Source organism: Lactuca serriola, chromosome 9, assembly GCF_051521515.1.
Source record: "Lactuca serriola cultivar US96UC23 chromosome 9, Lser_US96UC23_V15, whole genome shotgun sequence".
Taxonomy (NCBI): domain Eukaryota; kingdom Viridiplantae; phylum Streptophyta; class Magnoliopsida; order Asterales; family Asteraceae; genus Lactuca; species Lactuca serriola.
In genome coordinates, this window is record NC_136416.1 from 31255194 (window position 1) to 31276321 (window position 21128).

At 36.7% G+C, this 21128-nt stretch overlaps 1 protein-coding gene and 1 non-coding gene across 3 annotated transcripts; one reads left to right on the top strand and one right to left on the bottom strand.

The window, feature by feature from the left end:
• Positions 1–200: 200 nt before the first annotated feature.
• Positions 201–307, bottom strand: LOC145077470 (small nucleolar RNA R71). Its single transcript, XR_013693213.1, has one exon. It is a non-coding gene; the product is annotated as a small nucleolar RNA R71 (small nucleolar RNA).
• Positions 308–10385: 10078 nt separating this feature from the next.
• On the top strand, positions 10386–12425 carry LOC145074832 (transcription termination factor MTEF18, mitochondrial-like). Of its 2 annotated transcripts, XM_079021156.1 has the most exons (2): positions 10386–10505; positions 10634–12425. In XM_079021156.1, exons 1-2 carry the CDS (start codon positions 10494–10496, stop codon positions 12380–12382), a joined length of 1761 nt encoding a protein of 586 aa, XP_078877282.1. In that variant the 5' UTR covers positions 10386–10493; the 3' UTR covers positions 12383–12425. The 2 variants fall into 2 exon arrangements, with proteins under 2 accessions (XP_078877282.1, XP_078877281.1); XM_079021155.1 differs by having other exon boundaries at positions 10386–12425.
• The last annotated feature ends 8703 nt before the right edge of the window (positions 12426–21128 follow it).

A 21128-nucleotide genomic window follows, 5' to 3' on the forward strand; every position in this document is an offset into this window, starting at 1 on the left:
TTGATGAAGTAAAGGACATTGTAAACTACTTCAATGTTCCAAACGTGCCACGAGTTTCAGTGTTACTTAGGGTGCTTCCGGTGACATTTACTGGTGAAGCTAAAGTTTGGTTGAAATCACTTCCACCCCGACCCATTACTACTTGGGCAAATCTTCGTGACACTTTCATTAAGCAATTCAGTCCACCTTCAAAGATCTCAAAGCTAAAGAAAAAGATTTCTAATTTTCAACAAGAAGTCGGAGAGTCCTTATATGAAGCATGGAAGAGATTCAAAGGGCAGCTTAGGAGTTGTCCCCAATATGATCTAAATGTCCACCAAGAAGTGTCAATTTTCTATGATGGAGTGAATGTCACAACCAGAAAACTTCTTGACTCTCAAGGACCAATGACAAAGAAAGAACCGACAACCATTAAGGAGTTAACTGAAGAATTCACAAAGCACTCACGCGAGTAACATAACCCACAACAAGTTGTTACTAGAGGTAAAGGAGATAGAGGGAACAAGAACATAGCCGCATTTTTGGCAAAATTTGAGAATATAAACCGGTGGATGACGAAAATGGATCAATCTATACACGCTATAAGAGTTGGATGTGACAATAGCTATGGCCATATTTAACGAAGGATTGCGGTATGGATGAGCACGGGAATAAGAAAGCAGAGGGATAAATATGATGAAGATTGGAGAAAGCCAAAAAAAAGAGCGGTTGCCTTATGATGAGTACAAGAAGCAGAGGGACGACAAATATAGACAAACCGGTAGAGGCTGCTACCAAAAAATGTTCGATTAGATGTCTAAGCCAATAATTGAATCAGTATTTATTTTAATTATTAGCAAAGTTCTTTTGGGTTGCCCTCAAACCTAGTAATTGAATAGGATGACTTTTAGAGAGAGAAAGAGAGAATTATTTATTGATTTATTATATAATTAATAAATAGCAATAAATGAATTTATTAATATGTTATAAAAATAATATTTTAATTAGAAACAGTATTATTTAATTATAAATTAATCAGAATTTATTTTGGGATTAATTGGAATAACTAGAAGTGGAATGACTAAATAAGACAATGTGTTAAGAGAAGAACTTAATAAAAATTAGTAACATAATAATATATTGCGGAATAATCAGTAAATCTCAACGGATCTTTGTTAGCTCAAAAATAATAGTGAGATTGCGGAAATATAAGGAATGTAAATAGCAGCAAGTTTATATCAGTAAGCATTAAACAAGTAGACACTTAGTTGAATCGTAACATGGTTTTCATGCAAACACAAGTTAGAAAATGATGAACAACATAAGTGAAGAGGGACTCGGTTAAAGTATCACTAAGATAACTGTAGATATAGAGATGAAAGATCTTGTATTGATAAGTTCAGAAATTGGTAAGTAAACATGAAGTGGGACGCTCTATTTATAGAATCCCAAAAGATACACGAAGGTAATAAACTATTACAAAGTAGCTGACTTCGGTGAGCCTAAAGAGTACACCGGGTAATACTAAGATTACAAGCAAAATCAATAAAGGTAACTTGTTGCAGTCTTCATGTTACAAGCATCTGTGGGTCTTCTTCTCGTCTTGGGGTGATACATGATGACAAACAGTCTTCAGCTGATACTTCTCCAGTTCACAAAGGCATTGGGGTCTTCGTGTCCATCTTAGCTGAAGAGGTTCACTTTCTTGTTTCAACACGGTGTTTAAAAGTTGAACATTGACCAATTATAGAACCTCCCTAAGAGGGGGGAATTCTAGAAGGGTTTTAGGGTTTCCCTGGGCATTAAGGGAGCCTTGGATGCCTTAGGGAGCAAAGAAAAGGGATAAGGTTGATTTAAGGAAACCTGTCTTACCCTAGTTCCCTTAGTCACCTATATAAACCCCCCATGGGGTTTATAATTTCGGCCATATCATTATCTGAAGAGAAAGCCGAAATTTCTAATCTCCCTCTCCTCTGTATTTAAGCCTCCTTGTTGCTAGGGTTGGGTGTGAACCATCAGAGGCACGCGATTTCTGGTGCTAGCTTCCAAGCAATTTCAAGAAGGATTTTGTTTGATTATTGACTAGTATAATCAAGAGGTATGGTTTTATAAACCCTTCTATGATTCTTTGAAAATACTAGGGTTCTTGATGGTTATTGCATTCAATAGTGAAATCATAGACCCTTTAGGTTGCATGAAAACTTAGGGTTTAAGTTTTTCTACAAAAATATGATTTTTGTAACCTGTAAATTCCATCAGTGGTATCAGGGCCATTGGTTTTCAATTAAATATGAATAATAGTTGAATAGATCAAGATTAGGGTTTATAGAAATTAAACCCTAAAGAAGGCTAACTTTCGACTAAGGATAGGTTTTTTGAAACCCTAGCCTCTACCCTTATTTGCAAAATCCATAGGGGTTCCTTATTTGATATTATTACCTTTAAATTATTTAAAGTAGGATATTATCCCTTGATTTTCGAAAATATAGATGAAAATGGATTAGGATTAAATTTAAATTATTTGATTAATAGTTAATGGTAAATAACTATTTAATACTCATGAGATTTAGATTAGTTTGATTAATTGTTAATTAAAAGATAAAGATTGAATGTTAATTGGTTTATTTTTAATTAAAGTAATTCCTTTAATTTTGAAAATTTAAATTAAACCTAATATTTTAGAAAAGTTTTTAAAATACACCTTGTATATATATTATTAAATGTTAATTACTATATGTATAAGACTAACTCAGTCGAATTTTTAGTGTGCCTCAATCACGAAGCTGAACTATAAGGAAGTATAAGGAAACTGCCTATAAAATGGTAGTTGAATGGGTGTCCACTCTCTGTAAGAATAAATGAGAGACGATCAACATATTCTTAACAGAAAAGTAAATCAAACAATGAATGCAATGATCAAACTTGTGTAGAATGATTAATAATAATTGCCTTATAAGAGCTCGATGAAGAACTTCTACTGTAAAGGCAAGTAGGGCAAAATACAATCAGTACCTAGTATGGTGCATGCATGCACTATATATAGTCTAACCCTACAAACTTTAAGTACCGGGTGGACAGGCCCAACCCATTACAAAGTAGACTATTAAAGTTCAAAACATTATTGACACAACACAAAATATCCCAACAATCTCCCCCTTTGTGTCAATAAGGAAGACAAATTCTTCAGTTATGTTGGCGTTTTTGAACAACGAAGAGCTTCGGCATTATCCCCAACAGAGTTTTGCGAACCAATATGTACTAGTTAGTCATATATGAGAAACATTTCTTGTCCTCGACATTGTTTTCTTTGCACTGATTTATCAACTCCAAGATGTATTCCATGCATGAGGTGGAGTATAGATGCTTGTCAGGCAGAAAGAAGCAAACTCTATGAAAATCAGTATCAGCTCTCTCTCGTAATTGAAATGCAACACTCCAATCCTCCCTTCGTATTCTTCCCAGTTTCATCTTATCAAGATCCTTCAGAGGCTCTTTGGGAAGCATTGTAGGTTTCTTGAGAAGGACAGTTACGATTTCCACATCCATCTTCCAACCTCTTGGATGTAACCAACCAAAAATCTTTTAAGGTGCCTTACAAGTGGTTCAAATTTGTTTTCATCCTTTAGCAAGAGAAGCAGTAGAGAGATCCAATCGAATGGGTTTAGACAGGGCAAATCCGCCAGAGTAAATTCAAACATTGAACTCGCAGCTCCTCGTGCAACCTTGAAATGAGCATTCAAGAAGCTTTCGGTTTCAATGGGGCCATAAACCTTCACAACAATTATTTTCTTCGAAATCCATGTTTCGTACCGCAGCTTCATGTTCTTAAGATAAATCGAGAAGAGCATCTGATCAACATCATTGTTAGAAAGAGAAACGTTTGCAATCTTGTCAAAAATACGAAACTGAAAGGCCTTCGGTGAGATTGGAAGATCAAGCTGCGAATCCAGAGAGTTCTCCAAATCAAACGATACTACATGCTCAAGCCAAGAAGTATTTGGATTATCAATGGCTTCATTCAAAATGCATTCCAAAGACCACACAGGAAAAAGAAGCTTTTAAGTGTCCAGAGTGACTTGGGCTTCACGGGCTTTCCTTTCTTTTTCTTCAGCTTCCTGGACAATTCGATAATTTTCGTCACTTTCTGCACGGCGAGCCTTCCGTCTTATATTTTCATTTTCATCTTCTTCTTCCTCATCATTATCAACAACCATTTTTTTCTTTTCCTCTTGATGTCGAAGCTACATTATCCTTTGGTGGTTTTTGTTCATGCTCATCACCACCATCAGTTGCTTTGCCAACACCAAAAGTTGTTCTCCTCCTTGTTTAGGAATAGAAGATTACAAAACACCCTCAATTCGGTCAAGCATGGAGAACATGGGCTTCAATTTCTCAGCAAGACGCTGACGAACAGAGACTGTGAGAAGAGAATCACGAGTCTCGATGAGAGTATGCAGGTGAGCATTGACATTAGCAACACAACTCTTGATCATAGATTTTTTGGACTTGAGCGTATCAATTTGTGAGTTCGCATGAGATAATTTCAATGAGAGAACCTTCGCCTTTTCAGTTTTAACAGCGAGTTGATCCATGATTTTGTTCTCTATAGCCAGATCATCCTGAAGCTTTTCAATTTTGGAGGAGATAGACCGGGGCATTCCAACCCAAAGGTTGTGGGTCGGTGCATTCCAACCGAAAGGTTGTGGGACGTGGGGTAATCCAACCAGGAGATTGTAGACCCAATATGTATTGGAAATCCAAACCAAAGGTTGTAAGTTGGGGCATTCCAACCGAAAGGTTGTGGGTTAGGGGTAATCCAACTGGGAGGTTGTGGACCCGATATCTGTTTGATTACATGTTTGTGGGGTTGTACTTTGGGGAAACTCACTAAGCTTGTAACATCCATAAAATTCATGAAAATTTAAAACTTTTTTTAAGCATTCAAAAACCATTATTTATTATAAATTGTTTTCAAAATAGTTTCATATCAGAGTATCCCAAAAATCAAAATAATAAAACGTGAGGAGGTGCACGATCAAGCCTTCGCCTTCCCGCGATCATCTGAAGTACCTGAAACAAAATCCAAAACTGTAAGCCTGAGTTCCCCCAAAATAGCAATGCCATAAAAACCATAACCATATCATAACAACAACATGAATATAAAGTATGCAGTATGACTGGACCGCCGTCACCGGGCCTTCATTCTATCCGAACCACTCTCAGAACCTTTGTAACACCCAAAAATTCAAGCCAATTTAAACTTTTAAAAACATTTTAATCCATTAAATCATTACATAGTTTGTTTTCAAAATAAAGTTATCAAAGTATCCCATTATCAAATCATAAAAGTCATAACAACGAGAGGAGCAGTACGATCATGCCTTCGCCTTCCCGCGATCACCAGAGGTACCTGAAACAACAACTGAAACTGTAAGCCCGAAAGCTTAGTGAGCTATCCCCCAAAATACCAACCACATAACCATGCCATATATATATACACACACACACACACAAACAACAAGCATAATGAGCCTTCAGCCTGACTGGTCTGCCTCGCAGGCCTTCAGTCTATCTAGACCGCTCTCTGAGCCTTCGGTACGTCTGGAACGCCTCGTGGGGCCTCCAGCCTATCCGGACCGCTCGTCGGGCCTTCGGTCTGACTAACATACCCTCTTGGGTTTTGTAGTCTATCCGGACTGCCCTGGGTATGTTGGCCTTCAGCACAAAGTAGGACCGCCTCAACCCAACACCCAAATCAAACGACATGTGCACATACATTCATAGGCTACCATAATAACGGACAAACTGATCTAACAGATCAATAGCATAACAATGTCCTAAACCAACACACCGACCTACCCAGGTCATATCATAGCATAATCCTATAACTAGGGTATCAACCGAACCTGATCACTAAGCATAAGCATATCACCATCCTAACTAACAGGATGCGAAACAATGCACATATTAAATAATAATCAAGATACAAATCCATAAGGGCCGACCTTGGTGCCTTAGACCCTGTTGATATAGTGAGGATAACTCACCTTGTAACTGACGTCTGAAACTAGAAAGCTCAACTCTCAAATCACCAACACGAACTCCACCACCTATAGTTACCATAAAACCCTTTTTCATAAATCTCTGAATTACCAGAATACCCTCAAAAGTCAACTGGTCAACCCTTGGTCCAAGTCAAAGTCCACAATCAAAGTCAACAGTCCATGTTGACTCGACTCGTCGAGTGCAGTTCACCGACTCGTCGAGTCCTTCCTGAACTCGAGAAGTCATGAAATCCTTGACTGGCTCGTCGATTTCCCCTTTAAATCGCCGAGTTCATACGTGTCTAGGAATTGGGAGAAACCCTAGCCGACTCGCCGAGTCTTCGAACGATTCACCGAGTTCAAGGCAATCTTCGACGGACTCGTCGAGTTGTTCATCAACTCGTCGAGTTCATGACCATCTTCAACGGGCTCGTCGAGTTGTTCATCCAACTCGCCGAGCCCTTGCAGACTATTAACCATCCAGACGCTTTTTCAGCCATGGCAAGGTTCCAGATTACAGATCCAAGCTTCTAAGGCACGTTTATCACGTAAAGTTGCAAACATTACGCACATGCAAGGCTCTAAAGGCCCTAAATGACCGATCTAAGCTTCCAATGGAGCTTTACACCTTGGGAGAGTCTCATCCTTGCATAAGCTGGAAACTTTATGGACTAAGAAGCCCAAGGGTGCTCAGTTCTGAAGTTACAACTTCAGATCTGAGCTTGCACACAAGAAAAGCTTCCAATCATACCATGAAAACCCTAGGATTTGTCCAAAGAGGGGATCTATAATGAAATGAGGTCAGGGTAACGATTTATACCTTCCAGAAGGTGCCCAATAAGGTAGATTTCGGATCCCACAAGCTCCTTGCTTCTTAATACTTGCTCTCCAAGCTCCTTTCTCCACAAAATCCTCTTCCAAGCTCAAAAACACACCAATGGAACACACACACTCGATTAGGGTTTGAGAGGGACAAGAAGCAATAAAGGGGAGGCTGGGGGAGGCCAATGATCCTTTAAATATGGTGCAAAACCTCGAGATTTAGGGTTTCATATGCCAGCTCCTACTCGTCGAGTCCCTTCTTGGACTCGGCGAGTAGATCATTAAAACACATGGACGAACCTGCTGCTACTCGACGAGTAGGGAAATCAACTCATCGAGTAGCCCTTGAAATCAATAAACTCACACATTAAATCAATACCTGAGAAACGGGGCGTTACAATTCTCCCCCACTTGAACTAGATTTCGTCATCGAAGTCTGTTGCAACGAATAACTCTGGGTAATGCTCCTGCATTTCAGCCTCCGTCTCCCATGTCCACTCAGACCCCCTCCGATGCTCCCAATGTACCTTCACCAAAGGTATCTCCTTATTTCTCAGGATCTTCATCTTTTTCTCCAGTATGGCCACAGGCTTCTCTACGTAATTCAGACATTCATCAACCTGAGTATCATCCAGCGGCACCACCTCCTCTTGATCCATAATGCACTTTCGCAGCTGAGAAACGTGTAATGTGCTGTGTATCCGACTAAGCTCCTCCGATAGCTCTAGCATGTAAGCTACCTTGCCAACCCTGACAATAATCCTGAACGGCCCAATATAACGTGGACCCAGTTTTCCCCTCTTCCTGAAGCGGATCACACCCTTCGGATTTTATTTTATTTGGATTTTGGGATACCCTGATTATTGACCATCACTTTTGAAACAATGTTTTGTAAACAATTATGGTTATTGGGATGTGTTTGAAAAATGAAAATTTTACTCTGATTTTTGGGATGTTACACCTACATAGGAGAAACCCACTTAATGTTATGAAAAAAGTGAGAGCTTGATAGAAGAGAGTTGTGTTTATGTTTTGGGACAATTGGTCATCTCAATGTTGATTCTTGCGAGATTCGAACCTAGGACAACTCCTTTTAAAATGCTTAATTTTCTAGTGATCATTATTATACCACCTTGATGGTAGTTAAGAGTTGAATGGTATTTTTTAAGAACGGCAGATGGGTGGTAGTTGCCGACACCTATGGTTGATCATAGTTGTTTGTGGGAAAAATATACGTATGGTTTTGGGCTTTTTGATTGCATATAGTTTGTGAAATGACATACTTATGAGTTTATCTCTTATTGTGATGGAGAAAGCATATAGGTTGTATAAATCCATAGTTTTATAAGTTAATAAGAGTATCTCCAATTGAGATTTTTTTTATAAAACTTATTACAGTTGACATTTTTTTATATTAATCACTTATTACCATTGTAACATACAACTTATTGTTTATTTTTCCATTGACCATTCAATATATATTGAATGGTCAATATATTTTTATGTTTTGTCATTTAATTCCATCATACTTTAGCTATATTTTATTTTATCCTCTTAAATATATTTTAGTTTTAAATATTTATTTACTTATATACTACTTAATTATTTCTATTAAATATTTAACGACATTTTATGTATGAAATATAAAATTATAATGATTATATAATTTTTTTCAATCTTTTTTATGACTATTCCATAATAATTGTTTGTATTAATTTTTCTGAACGATATGTTGTAATACATTTCTTTTGAAATAATATATTGTAATATTTATAAGAAATTAAAATACGATGTTTGTCTAAAAAGTGAATATTTGTATAAAATGGTTTTATAGAACATTTTAGATCGATATGATTGAATTAATTAAATTTTTATAAAAAAACGTTAACTATTAGAGGTTAAAGTTTTTAGAACGATGTGACAATAGTTTCAAGTTTTAGTATAACTTAACCATTGTAGATACTCTAAGTTCTATAATGATAATGATAATAACAATAATTTTATATTAAATAAATGATTTCCAACATGGTAATAATAGTGTATACTTGATGGAAAAAGAAATATATAAATTGCACCAAATTTGATGTATTTTTTTAATGCACTAGTTGGAGTTGGAGTTGGAGTTGGCTTCATGGCATGCTAGAACTAGGAAAAACAACAACATTAACTTGATCTCATACAAATGGGGTAAGGGGATTAACTTGATCTCATACAAATGGGGTAACGGGGAGGTAGGATGGTCGACATCATCCAAAATAAGGTTGAGAGACTGCTTTCGTAGGAGACCTTCAATGGAAAATAAAAATAATAAATACAAACAAATAAATAAAAGTAAATATTTGAAATAGCACCCACATTGAAATAATCCCTGCACAACGTCTCTACACTAAAAACATCAAACCTATATGAATTAAAGTGGAATATGTCTGAATGAAGAGACCATAAAAAGAAAACAAAAAACTGTACATGAAAATGAATGATATGTAACAAGTAAAACATGATAAATACGCAAGTCGTGAAAGTATATATAGGAAGTAAGTTGAAAGTAGATACTAGTTGCACATGGTTTAAGTAAATAGGAAAACAAAACTAAGAATGTGAGAAATTGGCTGGCAAAACACTTATATTGGAACGAAAGCTAGACCTTAGACTTCCTCCATGTACTCCAATACCTCTGGCCTCTGGTTCTAAGCTTTCATTTTCTATTTGAGGTCATATCCTCGGTAAGGTTAACTCCTTCAAGTCTAATCTAATTATCTTACTACTTCCTTCTCAATAGACCCATGCTCCTCACACCCTAATAATCTCCACTCTCCATGATAAAAGAATCAAAATGAGGAATATCTATCTCATTTCGTATCAATGTTTTAAAAACCGGTTTTTTAGTTGAACCGGTATGGTGACCGGTTCCCGGTTTAACCGGTTCGACCGCCGGGTGAACCGGTTTCTATATTTTCATGTATTTTTCTATTTTCCAACACATACATACATATAAGAATTATGAATCTGATGTTTACAAGTTCAAACACTAAAAATACATATAAAAATAAGTTGTAGATGAATTCAAATACATTAAAATAACACATAACTATAAGTTTTAGTGTTTTACATCAATCCATATACGTCAAAAAGAAAATAAAGTATAATACCGAAACGAAATATAGTTTTGATGAATACAAACACATCAAAAAAATTTATAACATTTACCATATGTTTTTATTTAGAGAAAACTAAATAGATTTGAAAAAAAATCACCAAAGTTTATTATGGAAATGGTTCTTTTTCATGTGTTTTTATTCGGTTGAACCGATTTATTTTGACCGGTTCGACCGTTTTTTCTAAAAATCGGCCGGTTCAATCCGGTTTAGAAATCAATGTAAAACCGGTGATAGTTAAACCGCTCCCTCTTCCGGTTCCCGGTCCAACCGGCCGGTTCAAACCGGTTTTTAAACCATTGTTTCGTATACTACAAGGGCCTACATGTCTTCCCCTAAAGTTGAGGGATAGAAAAGAATATACAAATGGTCGCAAAATGCAAAACCCATAAACCCTGGATGAGAGCCTCTCTAATGGTACCAGCCACTGCACTAGAATTCATAAACCCACAACGATGGCGACAATCAGAGCTCTCCATCTAACGAAAACCATATGGATACCAAGGTAAATCCTCCTCTCCATCGTCTCTTCATCTTCTTACACAAAGATAAAGTAATTTGGCTTTCTAGTAAACCCCACATTCATCAATATCTTGCCAAAATCTTAAAAAACTATTGATGTATCATATACAGAATCTTAAAAGATCATCTTTCCTCCGATGGGTATTTGTTGATTTGACTGGAAACCGCTTCATATCTTCAACAAAATCGATTCGCCCAAATGGGTCATACCATGATACCCAAAACCCTAGGTTTTATACCACAAAAGCCGCTTGTAAGACCAAAAACGGTCAAAATTTGAATGATTTGTTACCCGATGATGGAAATGGCGGTTTGTGGTCTCGTGTAGCTTGTCGAGAAGCTCAAGATGCTTTGTTAGATTACTTGCATTCCACTCGAAGCTTGCAGTTTGTGGATGCGGAAAATATCAGTCGTAATTCACCAAAATTTCTTGGAAAATTGTTAAAAGGGGTGAAGAATAAAGAAAATGTTGGGCAATTTGTTACTCGATACTTGAGATACCATCCAATTAACGAATTCGAGCCCTTTTTTGAGAGCATGGGTTTGGAACCTTATGAATTCTCAACTTTTTTGCCTAGAAACTTGATGTTTCTAAGTGACGACAATGTGTTGCTAGAGAACTATCATGTATTTTGTCAATATGGATTTGCTCCCAATAAGATAGGAAAGATTTACAAGGAAGCCAAAGATGTTTTTAGATATAATCACGGGGTTTTATCATCACGTCTTCATGATCTTCAAAACATCATTCTTGATCAATCCACTGTTATCAAGCTAGTGGGTTTATGTCCTTCACTTTTGATTCCAGATGCAATTCATGATGTTCTTAAGGTTGTAAAGGAATTAAAGAGTTCTGGGATTATGAATGGTTGGTTTATCGAGAATTTATCAGAGGAAAATTCATACGATTGGAGACATATTCTTGAGCTTTTGTGCTTATTTAAAAGATTAGGCTGTGAAAACGAGCAATTAGGAAGATTAGTCAATCAACACCCGACCCTTTTATTGAATAACTCAGGAACTACATCCGTTTTAATTATCAGTTTCTTGACTAAATTTGGAGCTACAAAAACCAATATACTGTCGTTTTTTATGAAATTCCCTGAAATTAAGGGTGAAGAATGTCTTTACAATTTAAGGCGTTCATATCATTTCCTATTGGACATTGAAATGGAAGTTGACAACATTGCAAAGCTTTTTTGCACCCACCCGTATTTACTCGGGTCATGGTCTTTAAAGGGTGTGAAAACCGCTTTAAATTCCTTAAATTCAGGGAAAAAACGACTTTGTGGCATCATCATGAAAAACCCACAAGAATTAAAGAATTTAGCAATTGGAACAAAAGTGAAACCACTTCCCTCATCAAAAGATTGCACCGAAGAGAAAACAAAGTTTTTATTAGACTTAGGATTTGTGGAAGATTCAAATGAAATGAAGCGGGCCCTGAAGAGGTTTCGTGGGCGAGCTGGCGAGCTTCAAGAACGATTTGATTGTTTGGTCAACATGGGGTTTGACCGAAAAGATGTGGTGGAAATGCTTAAATCATCGCCTCAAATTGTAAACCAAACGAAAGAAGTTCTTGAAATGAAGATTGGGTTTTTGGTGAATGAGATGGGGTATGAGTTGACTTGTTTATGTGGGTACCCTTCTTCTTTGTCTTATGCTATTGAGACAGTTAAACTTAGGTGTATGATGTATAATTGGCTTAAAGAACAAGGGGTGACTAATACCATGGCTTTGAGCACAATTCTTGCTTGTTCAGAAAAACAATTTATTAAAGACAAAGTGAATCGACACCCCAAGGGGATTCAGGTTTATGAGATGTTGAAAACTCAAATTTATTCCGATTGTGTAATTTGAAAACGGTTTCTAATGAGGTTATGCTATTCAAATTCTTGCTCTCTCTCTCTCTCTCTCTCTCTCTCTCTCTCTCTATATATATATATATATATATATATATATATATATATATATATATATATATTTGTTTTTTAATTTCTTCTTTGAATGTTTTATAAATACCGACTATTAGTATACATATTCTCAATAAGGAGTTCAAAATGTTTGAACTCATTGCTTATGCCTTGTGCACTTGCTTTTAGTATTTCGCTAAATGAAATTATATGGCCGAACTATAGACAACTAGGACCTCAGAAGTATTATCAATTTTCTTGCAATATATTCTTAAATTGTTCTAAGTAATCATAAAGGGAATAGTTGTATTTGCGAATAGTTGAACCGAGAGTTTTATATACATATTCTCAATAAGGAGTTCGTTTAGATCTTAGCAACTAGTTTATTAGGAGCACTTTACAGTCTACAACAAGTTAGATTGAATTGGAAATTTAAACTCATTTAATTAAATAGATTGGGCCAGGTTATGCCGGGTCGGGTTAGATTCTCAATTCATATAATAAATGGGTTCAACCCAAACTCAACCTCGAGTCAATCCATTGCCACCCAAGACACATATTTAGGTGGAAACCCTTGTGGGAAAATCCACAAGGAACATACCACTAGTTAGGGTTTGGGAGGAGAAAGGGTTTTGGAAATCAATAACTTGGATCTACTCGAAGAATTGTGTGATTAGTATCCGATGATATTTCGACATTATGTTTGGGTTGCACGAAATCCAGATTATGCGAATAATCCTTTAAGGAGCAAACACAAAATCAAGGCACTGATAAGAGCCCGTAAACAACGATTTATATATTACCAAAGATAAGTATCAATCAACGTTAAATGTTGATTTTATCCCATAAATAAGGGATGATGGTTCGTATGATAATTATGGGGAATATTTTCCGAAAATAATTTTTTTCCATAACATTTAAATTACAGTAGGACCCCGCAGGGGGGGGGGGGGGGAGGGCTTGACCCCTATCATTTAGTCAAACCAAGATTAAACTCATTTTATTCAAGTGTTCACTCCGCACCTCATAACTTGTCTAAATCGAGAATTGAACTTCATTGTTAATCTGTATATTCCCTTACACTAAAAATAATATGGTGACACTAAAATCACCAACACTGATATGTATTAATGTCGTCTACATGAGAAGGTATAAAAGAATTACAATAATCGATGGAAGAGATAAAAGCTTTAGAATGAATAAAACGAAAGACTAGAAGGCTTTATTTATATATAGCCTAATACAAACTAGATGTCATTTGCAAGTTATCATTATTATATAAAGAGAGTAAAGTTATTATTATATAAAGAGTAAGACAATGATAATAAAATGTTATAAAATGATTTACATATACCTTTCGAAATTAGAATTAATTTCGAGAAAGGAATAAAAAAACTAGAAAAAAATAGTAAAGTATATATTTCTAGTGGTTTATCACATTCAACATTATCTAATACATTCTTATATTCTCAAAGAGAAATTAAATTGCTTGAATCAAGGTGAGAATGAGAATCTTGAATTTGTCATGATATTATCAAATCTGTTTAAACATATCGAGATGCAAGAAAATGTTAGATACATCGCATTGTCAAATCCAATTAAACCAAACTAAGAAGCTTATCCCTATTAGTTCTATAAATAGACTATGGATAATTAATTAACGATTTATTATCAAGCCAAAGTAATATTCATCGACCATCCAAATTTAAAAAGGCTAGAAGTTAGTTCATGCTTAAGTTGTATCAAGTGAATATGGTTTTTGATATGTCTATTCACATAGTTTTTGACATGTCTTGTAAACAAATGTCTTCAAGGCTGTATTTATTTTGTCTGAACTTAGATGAAAAAAAATCTCATAAAGGTTGTTCTCTATCTCAACAACCAATTAGGTATAAATAAATCTAGAAATTAAAAAGAGAATTTATGAAAAAAATTTAACCATCATCAATACTATTAAACAAGGAAACAAACAACTTTTGGACCATTTCATAAAGAAATCCACATAGCTAGAGACAACACCATATGATATGGAAATAAAAAAAAGTTTCGAGACATGAAGTCAATGCAACATGACCTCAAACATACTAGTATCAACAACCACCTCTTGCATCTTCTTCGCCTTAGACTATATGTTGTAAATCCGGTTTAGAATATTAGTATATTATTAATAAGTTAAATAAAAAGCATTTTCAGTTATGTGTTTATTTATTAGGTTAAAACCCGTATATTATACGGATATGGGTTGAAAACTAAAAATACCAAAAAATAATACATAGTAAATGAATTAATATAAATAAATAAAGAACGAAATTTAAATCTATTTGGATGACAATGCTATAATATGGATTAATTTTATTTCTTTCAAGATAAATGGTTCATGTTTTAAAAAAAGACAAAATTGCAAAAATGGTCCCTGTGGTATGCATATTTTTTGGGTTTTAGTCCAAATCATGACATTTTTGGATTAGTGGTCCTTTTGAGCTACTTTACATGTAGTTTTGGTCTCTGTCCAAACTAAAAAGACTATTATACCCTTATTGAATTTAATTTTCATTTTTCTTTCACTTTTTAAAATTATTATTATTATTAAATATAAAGCCGGGTCCACCTTTCTCTCTCTTTCTCTCTCTTCCTGATAATCCATCAACCAAAACACCCACTCTCATTGTAGAACCAGTGAAAAAGAAGGAAAGGACCGGTGATTCTTCGCCGGAAGTAGCAGCCCCAACACCCGCTGTTAAACTCATTTTATTCAAGTGTTCACTCCGCACCTCATACCTTGTCTAAATCAAGAATTGAACTTCATTGTGAAACATGCTGTTAAACTCATTTTATTCAAGTGTTCACTCCGCACCTCATAACCCGCTGTTAAACACGCTCGGAATTGCTGTTGTACTGTTCTCATACCCCTCACAACCTTCTCAACGACTGTCATCCCGTTAGTCTCCTTCCCTTGTCAAAGAAATAGAATCACCGGTGATGTTTTCCCGGTTCCCCACTACCGTCACCTCCATATCCCCTTCCCTTCGCCTTCTGCCGAGAAACACCACCACAAGCACCCTTTTCGGCTGTTGCTACCCTTCTCAACCCCTACAACCCCGATTGAAGGCTTGAACCGCCGGAAAAATCGACTCCTTCTTCGTGCTTGATAGCGAATCAGGAAAAGAAGAAAGAAAGAAGATGTTGCTTGCAGTCCCTTTTTGTTTCTGATCAGATGGGAATCAAAGACCCATTCCCTTTCGTTTGACTGACAGACCAAACACAACCACAATAAGTCTCGATTTTCACCCTTATTGCTTGATTGAACTCCTCAGGACCACCGACAGTCACTATTGGTTTGATTCCCGATCAATCCTCTTTTCCTTCCTATGTTGCAGATGATTGGACCAGAAGACGAAGTAGGTCGTCGGAGCGGCCCTACAGTGCCGACCCCCTCTCGTTTTGATTGTTTTGAAGACGAAGAGGAAGAGTTGCTCCTTATTTTCTTGGTTTTCTTCTTAAAGAACACACACTCCAGATTTTCATATTTGTTCTTGAGGAAGAAGATGATTAGAAAGAAGAGAGAGAGAGAGAGAGAGAGAGAGAGAGAGAGAGGGGGGGGGAGGTGGGGCCCAATGTTTATTAATAATAAAACATTAAATTAAATAGAAAAAATATACAAGAATGGTATTTTAGTCTTTTTAGTTTTTCAAGGGACCAAAACCACAGTCAAACTAGGCTAAAAGGACCACCAATCCAAAAAAGTTGTGGATTGAACCAAAACCCCAAAAAAATGCATACCATAGAGATCATTTTTGCAATTTTGTCTAAAAAAAATATAGAAATGTTCCATGTTTAACAAAATAAAAAAAATAGTTCTTGTTTAAAAAAATGCAGAAGTGGTCCCTATTTAAAAATTTTACACAATTAGTCCCTGCATAAAATAATACATAAAAGGACCTTGTTTAAAAAAAAATACATAAATGGACCTTGTTTAAAAAATCGACAGAAATAAAAAAAAAAATATACAAAAATAAAAATAATTAGGCAATACACAATTGTGTTGTGAGGGCAATTTCCCAACTTACAACTCAGAACTCAATATGACTTCTTCATATTCTTCCTGTAAGACTAGATACCATTAATATGACTTCTTCTTCGTATTCTTCTTGTAAGACTAGATATCATTATCAAGTGCCGTTCAAAAAAAATATCATTATCAACTAATTAATAAGATGATGATAATTAAATGTGCTAATGTGATGTACCTCTAAAGTTAGAATTGATCTCGAGTGATAAACAGAAAAATGTGATGAAAGTAGTAGGGTATTTATTGCTAAGGGTGGAGTATATATATTCATCCCTTTCATCCCTTTCATCCCTTCCAACTAGGTGTAACGTCTCAAAATTCAGAGTAAATTTTTTTATTTTTATAAAACATAAAATCGTTCATTTTCATCCCATCAAAGATAATTAGAGTATAAAGTGTAATCCCATCAAAACATCGGAGTACATGAAATGTAATATCATCAAAACATCATAGTAAAATAAAATAGATAGTGCGAAATCTCTGGAAGATGCGATGCAATCAAGCATGACTCTTCCCTTTGCTACCGGAAGTATCTGAAACATTCAAAATTATACCGGAAACACAAACCTTAGTGAGTTTCCCAAGATACAACATACATCACAAAATAACGGGCCTTGCCCTAAATAATTGGACCCCGTCCATATAATGGGCCCCACCTAGAATAATTAGACCCCGTCTAGATAGTAGTCTCTCTCTCTCTCTCTCTCTCCCTCCCCAGCATGATTGGACCCAGTCCAGATAATGAGCCCCACCAACATACAAACAAACAAACATATAAGCATGAGTCACAAAGGCAGCAAACATACACTAACACCGTGTGTCCTACATAGTATAATGAGAAAACTCAGCTAATAGATAGTCAAACAATCACCACCACTCATAGAAATATGAAGGTTAGCTCCACAACCACCTAATTATATAATAAAAGGTTAAACCTCACTCAACCTATGACCCAAAAACCTAAAGTTTAACTTAGTTAAAAAGTCAACGGTCAACTTTCTCAAACCACCGCGCAATGACCATACCCTAGCCATGTCGTCGTTCGGCTCACTTAAAAAATTATGATGAATCGCTCACCGTGCCGTGGTCAACACTTGATCGTATTGTGGCTTGGATGGCATATTAAAATCCTTGATAAGTTCTTAATACGTTAAGATTGTTCTTAATACTTTCCAAAAGGCTTCATGGCACCCTAATGGTCTATAAAAATTGTAACTTAATGGACGTACATGTCTAATGCATGTCACCCACCAAGTTAGGTCAAAATGAAGAAAAAATGGTGCCAAAACCCCATGCATAACACCAAATGAAGTTGTGAGACCAGAAAACACATAGTACTCTTGGGACCCTAGAGAGTAATAAAGTTGCAAACTTTATTCCCAACTCTCACTAAAAACTCTCAAAAAAGGCCAAATTTTCTTAGATTTCTAAGTCCTAAAGAAATGAATCATAAAGATCTAACTTTTAATACTTACAAGAGTCTAGAGAAATACACTAAAAGATTGTGATGAGCTTACTTTGATGCTTCCTTGCTCCCTTAGGCTTTCTTCCTTCCTTCAAGGTGTGAACCAACTCAAGAATGGCTGAAAATGCAAACGATGTGAATTTAGGGTTTAGGTAAGGGCTCTCTAGAGTGATGGAGGCTAAAGGTGTACGAAACCTTAGCCTCACATCCTTTGAATATGGATCAAGGCCTGAAACCTACGGTTTTGTGTGCATTGTGGCGCAGTGTATCCAGGTTCGTCAACCATCTTGAAACATCGCAAAAATACAAGCCAATTTTTTTTTGTTTTAACACATTACTAAAACCATAATATCAAAATATCATATAATAAAACCATAATTCGTGTGTCTCAAAGTATCATAAAATATGTTCATATCACAACTGATGTCAAATCATGACAAAATAACTAGTTTAACTCCCAGGCTAAAACTGTGGTGGGTGCCATGCCATCATCCCGAGCCCTTCCCCTTGCCAGCTGAAGTACTTGAAACCAAAACTGAAACTGTAAGAACGAAGCTTAGTGAGCTGCTCCAAACTACCATATACCATACAATAACATATAAAGCACATACTGGGCCTTGCCCACTGCATCAGACCGAAATCCGGAAACTGTATCGGACCGTAGTCCGGAAACTGCATCGGACCGAAGTCCGAAAACTGCATCGGACCGAAGTCCGAAAACTAACCAGGGCCTTGCCCTCTGCATCGGACCGAAGTCCGGAAACTACATTGGACCGAAGTCCGAAACTAACCAGGGCCTTGCCCTTTGCATCGGACCGAAGTCTGGAAACTGCATCGGACCGAAGTCCGGAAACTAACTAGGGCCTTGTCCTCTGCATTGGACCGAAGTCCGGGAACTGCATCGGACCGAAGTCCAGAAACTGACTGACCTTAGCATAGCATAATCATATCTACTAACATAACACATAAACTGTATACTGCATCGGACCGAAGTCTGGAACACATAACACAAAGACATGCTTGAATCAAAAAGACATCAAGCACACTGAACTACTGCATTGGACCGAAGTCCAGAACTACTGCTGACTAAATGGGCCGGCATTGTGGCGGTAGAAGCGTTCCTACTAGAAGGAAACTCACCTCGTAACGCTGGCTGGTGAGATGCTAAATCTAGAACTGGCTGACTGTTGCTCCGGAACTCCCCGACTACAATCCCATAAACACTAAATCAGATACTGATAACTATTCTCAAGGTAACATGACTATTTTACCCCTGTTCAAGTCAACTTCTTGGTCAAATTCAACTTTCAGTTGACCGGACTCCCCGAGTTGGGCTGCCAACTCGCCGAGTCCCTAACATCCATTCTAATCTTCTACCCGCTTCTACTCGTCGAGTTTGGCAAAGACTTGACGAGTTTTTCTTCGATGCTAACATCGAGTCTAACTTCATCCGACTCGCCGAGTTATATGAACAACTCGTTGAGTTCTCCTTCATCATATGAACACGTCCAGGCTGTGACTCGCCAAGTTGTATGAACAACTCGTCGAGTCTGTTCTTGAGCATCAACCGACTCGCCGAGTCCTAAGAACGACTCGTCTAGTCTCATGCATGCAAATATTATACAGTCGATTCTAGTCGATTTCAGTGCTTCCAAATCATAGATTTGAGCTTCTAGGACTGGTTTTACACGTAAAGTTTCCAACTTTACGTGCATGCACAAGAGAATGGGGCTTAAATACCCAAATCCTCCAACAATAAACACTTAGGGTTTGGAACTAGGCTATGATTGCATAAAGGTGGCTATATTGAGCTCCTGGAGTTCAATAACGTCCACATCTAAGGTTTCCATCCAAAAGAGAGTTCAAATTCGAGTTTGACTCAAACCAAGATTCCAAGAGAAGCATAAACAAACATAAAAGAGGGTTTAAAGGAATAACAAGCAAGGTGTTAACTTTATTACCAAAGTTTGCAGCAAATGGAGACTAGAATCTGAACCTCCTTTCCCCTCTTGATCTTCTTTCCTTCCTTTTCTTCCAAAGCTTCCAAGCTAGCACAAACACACTCAAGCTCAACAATGGGGGCTAGGGTTTACAGGGGAAATGCTCTAAAGGTGCTAGAGGCTGTGGTGGGAGGCTATAATGACGTTTAAATAGGGTACAAACCCTAGGATTTAGGGTTTCATCTAGACAAGCGGACTCGCCGAGTCCGGAATATGGACTCGTCGAGTCGCCAACTAAAAAACGCGTGCAAGTCCCGACTCTACTCGACGAGTCGGGCTTCTGACTCGCCGAGTACCTCTTAAGAAAAGAAAAATACTATATTTAAATCACATACCAGAAATGGGGCGTTACACATCTGTTGCATATTGGTATTGTAGATCAACAATCTGAACTTGTTTAGTTATAGTTGAACCTTACTGAATACCTCATTCTTAAAATCCTTTGTCCTTTTGTAGATTTCTTCAATGGTCATGGATGCAACGAGGACATGGGCCTCCCATTCGATGAACCCCTTCACGAGCTAAATCACATGGTGCGATTGTTTATCGTGAGAGGCGATGAGTTCGGCGTATTTGTGGAGGCTATCATCCTCGTCGATATGGCGACTGATGTTGGTGTTAATCTTGCTTTGGAAGTTCAGGGTCTTCTTTTTGAAATGATTTAAATGGTTCTTCCAGATTTGAAGCACTTCATTTTGATTATTATGTCATCAGTTTTTCTGGATCTTTAGGGCTTGTTGATGTTTGTCAGCCATGGTGGCGATCTTCAAGATTCAAGAATAATAACATATGATTTTTAATGTGATTTGGCTTCGTGACAGTAATGAAAAAATATAATTAAAATTTACATGCCACTACTACATGGACTTAAATCTACAATAATGACTCTACTTACATTACATGTGGCATTCCATGTTAGGAAATATATGGGTTGTTCCTGTAACCTAGCTGAAAATGGTGTAATTGACATCAATTTTGCAAGTTAAATGACCTATTGTGCAAAAAAATATCTCTAATGATCAAATCGGGACAAAGTTAAAAGTTAATTGTGCTACAGTATCATATTCCCAACAAAAAATATATCAAATTAGTATTTTTATGTATTCCATCTCGTTCGATCCCTCCACAAACCCAATCATATGTGAGAAGTGGAAAACAT

What these genes read in the sequence shown, in the direction of transcription:
- LOC145074832 (XM_079021155.1), top strand. Translation starts at nt 10,619, where the DNA reads ATGTATCATATACAGAATCTTAAAAGATCATCTTTCCTCCGATGGGTA.